This window comes from Hippocampus guttulatus, chromosome 3, assembly GCF_054856545.1.
Source record: "Hippocampus guttulatus isolate MCC_2025c chromosome 3, RoL_Hgut_1.0, whole genome shotgun sequence".
In the NCBI taxonomy this organism is placed as follows: Eukaryota; Metazoa; Chordata; class Actinopteri; order Syngnathiformes; family Syngnathidae; genus Hippocampus; species Hippocampus guttulatus.
The window spans coordinates 11,480,097-11,491,351 of record NC_141263.1 but is presented as its reverse complement, the minus strand read 5'-3'; the positions used below and the strand labels follow the sequence as shown (position 1 = coordinate 11,491,351).

At 43.6% G+C, this 11,255-nt stretch overlaps 1 protein-coding gene across 1 annotated transcript; it reads left to right on the top strand.

The window, feature by feature from the left end:
* Nucleotides 1–6,896: 6,896 nt before the first annotated feature.
* LOC147207490 (ubiquitin carboxyl-terminal hydrolase 50-like) lies at nucleotides 6,897–11,031 on the top strand. Its single transcript, XM_086106760.1, has 6 exons — nucleotides 6,897–7,069; nucleotides 8,180–8,375; nucleotides 8,652–8,873; nucleotides 9,005–9,147; nucleotides 9,362–9,497; nucleotides 10,681–11,031. The coding sequence occupies exons 1-6, from the start codon at nucleotides 6,912–6,914 to the stop codon at nucleotides 10,867–10,869; spliced, it is 1,044 nt and encodes a 347-aa protein (XP_085962886.1). The 5' UTR covers nucleotides 6,897–6,911; the 3' UTR covers nucleotides 10,870–11,031.
* The last annotated feature ends 224 nt before the right edge of the window (nucleotides 11,032–11,255 follow it).

Below are 11,255 nucleotides of genomic sequence, written 5' to 3'. Positions count from 1 at the left end.
CAGGGAAACCAGCAGGATTACATAAGCAACATATAGCATTTCAACTTGGGCTGCAACATGTCGCCTCTCGAGTGTCGCATGTTGTGTCACTCGAGCAAGTGTAGAAACATGATATGCGCACACGCGCTATAATTTGCCTGGGAGGTTGCACTTGAGATGACGTTTTAGATTAAAATGTGGAAACACCTGCTTCCTTCCCCAGGACCAAGTTTGAAGTTTTACCATGTTTATTTATGAAAAGTGGATTGGTTCATTCTCTTTGAAGTAGTCTTGTGTATTAAACTCAACTGCCCTTTTTTTCCTGGGAGGATGAATATCAGATCCGTATTGGTTTTATGTTGTCCCCCCCCCCCCATATCCTCTCCATTTTAGATATTGATGAGAGCACATTTGACTTGCTGAATACTCCAGTTCAAAACAAAACTAAAAAGCTTCCGAAAGTTTCATATTTCAATCCTCTGCGACTCGGCTCATAATACTGCTTAATGTGTGCTGCCCAACATGAGACCTAGAATGTGTGTATTCTTAGAATTTATACCCAGAGGTACTACTGCTTTAAGCCAGAAATAGCAAAATGTTCCATTGCATATTAGTGAAGTGAGACCACATTCAAATGTTGCTTGCAGTTTTAGCATTCTGAAGTCCCCCTTAGCAAGGAAATTGAGGGGTACTTTTTAATAGCCATTAAAAGCTCACGTTTTGACACAGATTTTCTTCCAAAATTAAAAAAAACATTTAGCAAGAAACATGAAGTTGACATTTTCCTTCCGTAGGCCATTTGAAAAATGTTTTATATCACGAGGCCAACCAGCTGAAAAAAAAAAGTGGGTTAATACAGTCCACATTTATGGGACGTAATATTTTATACAACGGTCTGTCCCCAGGAAAAGAAACGCATTCCAAAGGTTGACGTTGCTTCTGAGCTTTCAGTTAATCAGCTTTGACTGGGCTTTTGTCCTTACTTTACTGCTGCTGCTGCTGACTATCAAGAGAAATGAGGGCAGCCCGGTGTTGTTTTTTTGGCGCCGTGTTCATAACAAAACAGTTCTCAGGAAAGGTGCCCCGAATAGGAGCGCCGCCCTAACCAGGCCATCTGTAAAGCTGTCCTTTCATCCAATCCCGAAAAAAAAAAATATATATATACAGTATATATCCGTAATTTAGCCTCAAACGAACGACAAAAAGGTCCCAGCCACTTTCAGCGTTCAGCCACCTTACGAAAGGCCAGAATGCTGACACAAACTTTTAAAACTGACAACCAGTCAAGGTAGAACTGTTAATAAAAATAAGACAACATGCAACTGTTGCAGCCCAAATTGAAAAGCTAGGCTTCACAGTCATGTTTTTCCTCACCGACCACGATGGATAGCGGTTTCCCAGATTGACTTAGCCATAATTTTGTTTGATAATTATGTTGACAGTTTATCATTTGACGATGCACATTTTATTTGAACTTTAAGACCCTTTTAATGTAAAGGACCCCTCGAGCTATGCACACTCAAATCAAGCCAAATGCACCGCCTGACACGAGCATTTATTGGATGGGACAATTCCACTTTCCCTTGTGAAATACTTGAAATGTAACACCAGTGATCTCCAAACTTTGCCTACCAAGCTCCGGGCCCCAAACAGCAAAATGGAAAGCAGAAGGGGACGACTTCACCTTTGTGTTTCCGAAACGCACTCATATATGAATAAACAAACATAAAGAAAATAATTCAACATGCAAGGGATCAACATACTCTAAGCAGGTAACATATTTAAAGAAAATAAAAAAGGCCAAATCTCAGTTTACTGGTGACAAAGCAAAATGTTATCTGTGTAATGTGAAATTAATATATAAAGTTGCATGATAGCTATCAATTATTTTAAAACAAGTATCTCATTGTATTCAAATTTACCTAAAATTTAAAATGAAAAAATTGTGGCAGGATTTTTCAAAAAAAAAAAGTCTGATGACATTCAGTTTTGTTTACATTTTTCTCTTTTCCCCATAACGTTGTGATGCATGTGGCGAATGAAAAACGTGCAGGCTGGAGTTCGGACTCCCTGACGTAAACATTTAATAAGTTCTCGCCTTGACCCTAATTGTGCTGGCTGGCGAGATGGTTCCACGCACTCACGAGCCTTTTCTCAACCTTGTCACATTTGAAATCAAATCCAGCAACACCCTCCATGCGGGTCACCTGCACAATTATCAGCTGACAACTTCCTCAATTCACACGAACTACTTAACCGAGGTCAGTAATGCAGCTCTCTCGTCTGCAAGGCCAATAAAAAAATACAATGTTTTACAAGAACGTTCCAACCCTTGCTCAAGTATGGAAGTACACAATACCTGCACATATTTTTGCAAAGTTTCAATTTGAATTTCTAACACAAATGTTTATTTTTATCCTCAAATTTTAACTTGAAAAATTGTCAGTGTAAAGAATTCATTGTCTTAAATTCAAATTCGGATGGCACAAGATATAACTTTGCCGCCTAAATTTAAATTTGGTGAAAGATCTTTGTGCCATCTGAATTTGAATTTAAGATTTTTACTTCATTTTATTCAATGGTAAAAAATGATTCCGTTAGAAATGGATGGTTCGAATTTTTAGTATTAGAAAATGTGATGGTTAAAAAAAAAAAAAAAAAAGATCATTTGACACAAAATAACCACAGTGAATTTTGTTATCATTTATAAAAATTCTGTGTTCCAAATCCAAACGCAGATGCCACGGATACTAGCACAGCATGCATACTTCCATAAGCATAAACCGCAGGCCAAGGTCAGTGGGGCGGCTGAATGAACGAGGGGGCGGCTGAATGACGCGTCAAAACTACGGCCGCACGTAGTTATCGGTCAAGAGCGCGTGTCCATATTGAGAGCACGGCAGCAGGCGTGGACGCTAAAGTTAGAACACAAAGTGCTTTCATAAATGGACATCGGTTCTCACATTTGAAGACTTCAACCAGCGGTAAGGTCACAGCGTGAGTGGTTGTGACTGCTGCGTCATTCAAACTCATTCAAAAGCAGCAAAGGGGGCACTCGGTAAGGGAGTTACCAAGTTGTCAAAACAGGTCTTGTATATAATTGACAGTTAAAAAAAACCACATTTTTTTTTACCCTTCATTACATTTAATTAAGTGTCTGTGCTTTTTTACTTTTACCCAAGAAAAAGAGTTGAATCAATGTCCAGAGGTCTGACCCTGAGACTTCCACAGAAGTCTTTTAAGACACAAGTAAACCATATTTCTACCTAAGTACAGAGTGCGAGTCGTACTTTCGCTACCTGTGTTGACAGTTTACCCAGGAGAGGAAAAAAAATCCTTGCAATTATTAATCTCTTTTGTACAACATTAACAGACGGGCAATACAGCGCAAACGATATTTCACATAAACAGTCGTTTACAGTGGAAGTCACAATAAAATCTGGTCGTTGGCTCAAGGCTTTTGTTATGATGACAGTGATGTCAACATCTGGCCCACCCAGCGTCTCTGACTCGGCGCTCACTGTGATTCTGAGGTTGAAGTCAAATGTCAAATATGCTGTGCTTTTATTTTGAAAGTTGTGCTTTTACAGTATTTCATATACGGTATCAAAAACCACACGGAATTGTCTTTTGTGGAGCGATGCACTCCCCTGTCCAGTACCATAAGAAAATCTCTTAAACCACAGGTGTCAAACACAAGGCCCGGGGCCAGATGTGGCCCGCCACATCCTTTTATGTGGCCCGCGGAAGCAGCTCAAGCATGTCAACTTCCATGATCCCTTCTAAAATGTTTACCAACATTTTTAATTCTCACATGATATATATTCTAAGCATTTTCTTGTTACCAAACCACTCATGATAGTAACTTAAACAATAGTTGAATCAACAGTTATTCTTGACTTCTTTATATGGTTTCAGTCATAACCGCCCTCCAGGTGAAATGGTAACTAAAATGTGGCCCGCGTTTGTGGGAAAATATAATATGTCCTGATGAAATCAAGATTGAACTTTTTGGCCATAAATCCAAAAGGCTACATTTGGTGCAAACACAACACAGGTGATTACCAAAAAGAGGTAGTTACTAACCGTTGCAAAGAGCAGAAACAAAACTGTCAAGCTTCTATTAGAAAGACAAAAATAAAACTAAAGCGCGTGAGGAAAACCGTACTAGAACAGCTGAAATTTATTTGGGGTTAAATCAGAAGCAATTTAAAGGGTGGCGGGTGTGTGTTGACGTGGTTCATTCTAAGCACAACCACATATGAGCTATAAGAGGGTGTGCACACTTGTCTCAGTTGTTTGTTTGTAGCCCCATTTGAGTTGTACAATATTACCGGTCACTTTCATGGTGGAAATGATTGGTCTTGTTCTCATTTTTTTAAACGTAGGGCCTGAAACTAAAACGTCATCAGAAAAAGACTCACATTGAGTACAGATTCCGGAGAAATCAACCAAATGTTTGACTTCCTATTGCTGCAAACACATCAACTTGTTATGTTGAATGATGTGTACTGCAAATATCACATTGATCAGGGGGACAAGTGCCCAAGTCTAATCATAATCTCACCGTGGGGATGAAAATGGAAAGGAGTGTGAGTTTGAGATGTCTTTCTAAAAGCGAACGCAAACCCAGGAGGTAGCCACAAAAGGACAAATGGCGTCATGGGAGCGACCCCGCGTACAGATTGTTATGTTCGCAGGTTGCCGGGACACGAGGGTCCCTGGAGATCTCCTGCCCCAGCGCATTCTCCAGCGCGTCAGTGGACATGGATCAACCGAGAGCACGCAAAGAGATATTTGTACAGTACACACTTTGGCAGACATCTTTACGGGAGAAGGCAACCACCCCCCTCGCCGTCTGGGCATTGTACCTGCTTACCTTGCACCGTACAACGGGCCATGCAAGCTCCTCTCACACCGCCAAGGCATCCATCCTGGAAAACGCAGCGCATCGCTTTCACGAGACGCTTTTTCTGAAGAGACAATGAAGGCGAAAGCTTTATCAGTGAAGGAGTGCGACTGGGTGTCAGAGGATTGCCATCTAGTGGGTGATCCGCCCGGAGACTCGCACAGAGAAACCCTGTGCCTGCCTAACATCTTCAGATCCAAGAAGGTCAAGCCCTTCCGCAGGACTCAGCCAACGGGGCCGGCTTACCAGGTGTACTACACGGCCAGAGAGCTCCTTCTGGAGGTGCTGGATCGAGGAGCCATGCAAGAGCTGATCAGGAGAGGCTCCGCGCTGAGATGCGGGCGTCCTCGACCTTCGAACGCTCAAAAAAGGGAGCGAGGCGCCCTTTTTTCCGAGGAAGATTATACGGAGATGCTAACTTGCTTCTCCACGGTTCTGCAGGACGGTCTCTCCGTGGGGGAGAGTAAGTTAAGCCTCGGTTTAGAAGGATGGAAAGGGGTCCTGAAGAGGAATTGCTTCCAGAGCTGCCTCTTGCATCTGAGCCGACTGCAGGACCGAGAAAAGCTGGAAGCCTTGTCTGCCTTCTGCGGCCACGTGACCAAGCGCTATCAAGGATTATACACGCCTGGCGAGAACCTGGCGGTGAAGAAATACAAACTGTGGTGCCAGCAGACACCTTGCTCGCTTCACCTCGCCCTCCTCTACGATATAAGCTCGGGCTTCATCTGCAACATGTACCTGTACGTCCCAGAGCAGCTTCAGAGACGCAGGAGGAAGCCTGTCGTCGTCCAGGTGGTCGAGCAGCTGATCAGACCTCTCCGTATCCACCGCCACCTGGTCTGGTTGGACATCTGCGTCAGGATGGAGGGCAAGCTCGTCGACATCTTCTCCCGTTCGGGCGTCGAGATTCGGACGGCGCCGTCTGCGCCTGCGGAAACCGCGTCCAAGTTCTACTCGCTATCCCTCCTTGCAGCGCATCTCAAAGGCTGGACCGGACCGGCTCTTCTTTTTCCAACGTCCGACACGAGACGGTCACGGGCGGACGTGCTGCTCCCCGGTCTCTGGGTGACACTGCACACCATCTACATCAACACGTTCGTGCTTCACACCCTGCAGAGCTCTGGCAGGCAGGTCCAGTTGACCCAGTTCACCAGAACTTTGGCTTCTCAGCTGGGTTTGGACAACAGTGCCGGAGTGCCGGTCCTGCCGCAGCTAAACAGCACATCGTACCAAGAAATGCAATGTCTGACAAATGTCCTGAAGCAAAGGTTGGTCTACAAACAGCAATGTTTCTTTTTTTTCCTCTAAATGGGGGGTTGATGAGTTTTTCCTTGCCCTCCTGTGGGTTTTAGATCAGGGGATGTCGTTAATTAGCTGGCGGCTCGTGAAACCCTTTGAGACTCTTTTGTGACTAAGGGGTATATAAATAAATCTGGCTTGACGAAGCCACGGTGTTGTAACACGTCTAGAATGGGGCTTGCTGACATAAGCAAGGGACGTCCCTAAAAAAGCCTTACCTCTGTCTAAATTTGGTGGGACTGTCATGGTTGTTCGTCTCTGTGTGCCCTGCGATTGGCTGGCAACCGGTTCAGGGTGTCCCCCGCCTACTGCCCGAAGACGGCTGGGATGGGCTCCGGCACCCCCCGCGACCCTAGTGAGGATTAAGCGGTTCGGAAAATGGATGGATGAATGAATGTTTCCAACTCCCCAGCCAACATCGCACCATAAAAATACACATCTAAATGAGTGAGACTGTTTTAAGACTTCTCCACAATGTTCAAAGCCGAACGGGTGCCTGTTCTGTGGTAACCTGCGCAAATGTGATGGTGACGCAGACAGCACGACTTTTTTTTCTCCCAAAATCTCAATTGATTTTCTCAGGAATTTGCAGCATCTTCATTTCATCGTACCGTCATTCCCCGCTTACTCGTGGTTCACTATTTACGAATTCACCAATATGTGTTTCTAAAGCTTTTTTTATTCCTGCTCCTGCAGAAAAAACACAACCAGCAGTGGTCATGGGATGGAAAAGCGACTCCAGGGGTGGGACCGACCCGGTGTGTGTGGTCTGGACAACTCTGGAAACTTCTGCTACTTCAACGCCGTGTTGCAGTGTGTTTGTTCCACGGTGCCCCTGGTGGAATATCTTCTTCACCAGGACACGCGCAAAGAGTTGGCACGGTGAGAAAACAGTGCCACTGTAAGCAGTGGATGTTTTTAAGATGCTGCAGTTTTCAGTATTCTCACTCCCTTACAGTCTGGTGTGCTTTTGAGTTATCTTTTCGTTCAACGATACACAAATCGTTCCTAATTCATATACAGTAATCCCTCGCCACTTCGCGCTTCATGATTTGCGGCTACACTGCTTCAAGGTTTTTCCAAAACGCTGTATTCATTAAAAAAAAAGATAGTAATCAAAAATAAGAAAAATACAGCCATATCAACAACCATATTGCGGAAAGATGCATTGTTTCCTGTTGATGTGCGACAGAGAAGGTTTCCATGCATGACGAACGACGAAGAGGCTTTGTACAAGCCTCAACTGCGGTATACTGCCATGGGCACTCATTCAAGGCGTGTGATTGGTTCCTGGCGTGACATCGACCAATGAGAGCACAAGTAGATTTATCCCGTGAGCTGATTGGCTGCGCATTATCGCATCCTCACCCCACCTTCCCTTGCGTCTCGTCACGCTGTTGACTGTCTCGCATAGTATATCTTAGTGTTGTGTGTGCGATAACTGTTTTTGATTAGTTAAACTGCAAGCCAGCCCTTTGCCGCCATTGAGGCAATGTATCCCAGGTGTTTTGTTTGTTTTTTTTTTAATAAGAAATGTCACAAGGAAGCAGTGACAGCAAAGCCGAAGGCTGAAGTGACAGCCAAAACGGTCAGCTTGGTATGCGTTTTTTTCTTCAGTAAAATCAGACCATTGTTTGATCAAATAGAAACTTTAAACCTATCCTACCTCGCGGTTTTCAGCGTTTGCGGGAGGTTTCTGGCCCCCATTAACTGGAAAAAGGAGGGATTGCTGTACTTTGTAAATCTTCACTAATGGGGTGGAGAAATTAATGTGCTGATTATATGATGGCCACTTAGGTATGGGAAACCATTTGAGCATTTCATGGCCATCCATCTTATCTGGCTAAGATAAGATAAGATAGCCTTTATTTGTCCCACATTGGGGAAATTTGCAGTCTAAGAATGTCACCTCAATACTCAAATGGCTTTCCATAGTGTCGGTGACGAGCACAGTGGTCAGGCTGTCTTTTGTACCAGTCTCTGTTCTTTCAGAGCCAAGTGTCAGGTGGCCCAGGTGTTTGTTCGCCTCCTGGAGCAGATGTGGCTGGGGAGGAGCTCCAGCTGCGCCCCTGTGGAGGCCAGGTCTTTGTTGTGTTCCATCCTGCCCCAGTTCAACAACCACTCGCAGCAGGACGCTCAGGAACTACTTCTCCTCCTCTTCAACGCACTCCATGACGACTTAAAGAAGGTACTATGGAGAACTGTCCTTGTTTCCACCTCCTTTGCGCAGGTTCATAGGGGAATCTAAAATATTAAAGAGTAAAACAGCATATGAATAATCATAGTGCACAAAAAGAACAGAATTCATTCAGCGATCTGAAGGTGCCTTGATACTGGCACAAGATGTACCCCTAAGAAATACAAAATCGACTCACTCACTGTCCCGGTGCAAAATCAATAGGGTGTACTGTACTGTATGCTAAGAAATTACAATTATATTACAATGGTGGCCTTTCCTTCGCAGTTTGGCAGGCGCAAGACGCATTCCTCCAAGCATCCGATACAAGACCAGGATAGAAAGTGCGCCACTGGACTGGGAGAGCCGACCATTGTTTCCAAGTTGTTTGAAGGCTCGCTCAGTTACGTGACTGTCTGTATGCGGTGCAACCACCAGACCCACAACACACAGACCTTCACTGTGCTCTCCTTACCCATCCCAACACATATCAGCAAGTGCTCCATTCAGGTACATTTTTGGGATTTAGGTCACAATTGCAGGTGCAGTGCAGACAAAAAACAAACAAACTGCAACATGGGTAGTAAGATCCTGACATTTCTTTTGACTTTTCATCCCTTCAATGTGTTCATCTTGTGCAGGACTGCTTGTCTCTGTTCTTTGAGCAGACTCTGCTGACGGGGGCAGAGAGGATGCTGTGCTCAGCCTGTGAACTGAGGAAAGAAACGGCTCTCGTCACTTGTCTGGACAAACCCCCTGAAATCCTCGTGCTGCACCTTAAACGGTCAGGAGGAAGCATAATTTACGAACAATCAATTGAATTAGTGCAAACAAATCACTGAGTGGGTCTCGATACAGTACTGTTATCTTTGGATGCTTTTACATACACACACACAAATTCCATTTGCGCCTCCCTGATTGGGTCTCATTTGATTTTATAGATAATATACAGTACGTAACAGTATTACAGCTTTTGTCAACTGGATGTTTTTATGCAGGTTTGGTTGTAAAGGAAAGAACCAGGTGAAACTGAGAACTAATGTTACCTTCACCACTGAGCTTGATCTCAGTTTGTTTCTGTCCAGCTCAGCACAGAAGACTTCCTGCACATCCTATCGTCTCTATGCGGTCGTGGTGAGTAAAACTTAATTTCATTGGCTCGGTTGATTCTTTCAATGCATCTTAGGTGTTGTATTTGCAAATGTATTGTACAGAAAGCTGTTTGAGCGTTTAATTGACATTCAGCTAAAATGGGACCGCGGTCCGCCCATTTTAAGGTATTACTGGTGAAAGGGAGCAATATCGTCAAGTTTGAAAAATATCTGGACTTCCCATCTTTGTGTCTAGTCTTGTACTGTATTCGTCAAAATATCGTTCGTGCAATCCCACTGGTTTAATTTTAATGCAAGGCACCATACTGTAAAACCGATGTGAAGTCAAGTCGTTGACTGAGCTTTCCCTTGCACCTACGAGTTGCTTTTAGGTGATACGCCAGATCGTTGTCATATACTGTATTGTCAAAGATTGTTTACGAGCTGGATTATTATTCCAAATCCGCGATCGCTGTTTATTAAAGGAACAGTGTGTGAAATCATTTTTTAATGTTCATTTGAAAAAAACACTATTAATTTCAATAATATGCAAAAAAGTTTATATAATTGCGGGTGAATTAATCGCCAATTATATTTCAAAGAACATGCCTCACCAACAGGGGGCTAACCATGTTTTGCCGCCATCTTTCTGCCTCGGATACCTGAGGGAGACAAACTTGACACATGATGACCACAGCATGTGTAACAAATGCAATGCACTTACTCCATCGCTTGAGGGAATACTGGAAGTGGTTTGGGATAACATTTTGCTGAACTGGTGGTAGGCTTGCGAAGTGTGGTTTCTCTGAGGCACCATCATGCACGCGCTTCAAGTTTAGGCCGTTGCATTCTGTTACCACTAGATGGCAGTAAAGTTAACCATTTAACCACTGAATCTCAAATCATTCAAATGTATTACTTGTATTTTTGGTTAAAAACAAACAAACAAATCAACTCATCAATCAAAACTAAGACACTTTGTGCCCAATTTGGACATTTTCCTTTAGGGATGTACTCTTGTTGCCAGCAGTTTGGACATTGATGGCAGAGTTATTTTGAAGGAGTTGCATGTTGCACAGACTACGGTGCTTCTCATTGTAGGAAAGTGTCATGTAAAATATTTACGAAAAATGTGAGATATGAATTTGTGAAATATTGTTCATGATAGTCTACAAACATCAATGTCAAGACGCTGTCCTTTAAAGGATTTATTTTTCTATCTTTAGAATCACATAGGTCACCTAAACATGGGTCACTACACTGCTCTGTGCCACAACACCCTGACACGGACATGGCACTGCTTCGATGACTCAGCGGTCCGGGAGCTACATGACAATCACGTGCAATCTCCAGACGCCTACGTCCTGCTTTACAGTCGCAAGCCATTCCGAAAGCCAAAGATTCCTGGCCTGTAACTTAAAATGAAATAAATGACTACTGTTTTGTTTCAATCTTCCTGGATCCCTCAAGCAACATCTCTCTACAGCCATGCACACGTCCAAAAATTCAAAGCCGTTTTAATAAATAGTCTAGAGTCGTTTGTCGGTTATTACATCGGTTATACTCAAACATTTAAATCAATGAGACATACAGTAAAGTCCAACACGTCCAGGAAAATAAAAGTTTGAATCTCATGCTAGCTGACACAACTTTCAGGATTATCGAGTCAAACCCCTTCACATCTCTGATCTCTGGTCCATTTTATACTTTGTGCTTGTCACCAAATTGGGAGAGCTAGTGTTGACCGAAGGAATAATGCAAATTTTCATCTTTGGAGTCAAATCAGGTCTGGACTAAAGGT

Bases quoted from the DNA above. Each gene is read 5' to 3' on its own strand.
- LOC147207490 (XM_086106760.1), top strand. From the start codon at position 6,912: ATGGAAAAGCGACTCCAGGGGTGGGACCGACCCGGTGTGTGTGGTCTG. The intron at 7,070-8,179 runs GTGAGAAAACAG...CTGTTCTTTCAG, and splicing joins ACGCGCAAAGAGTTGGCACG to AGCCAAGTGTCAGGTGGCCC. The intron at 8,376-8,651 runs GTACTATGGAGA...TTTCCTTCGCAG, and splicing joins TCCATGACGACTTAAAGAAG to TTTGGCAGGCGCAAGACGCA.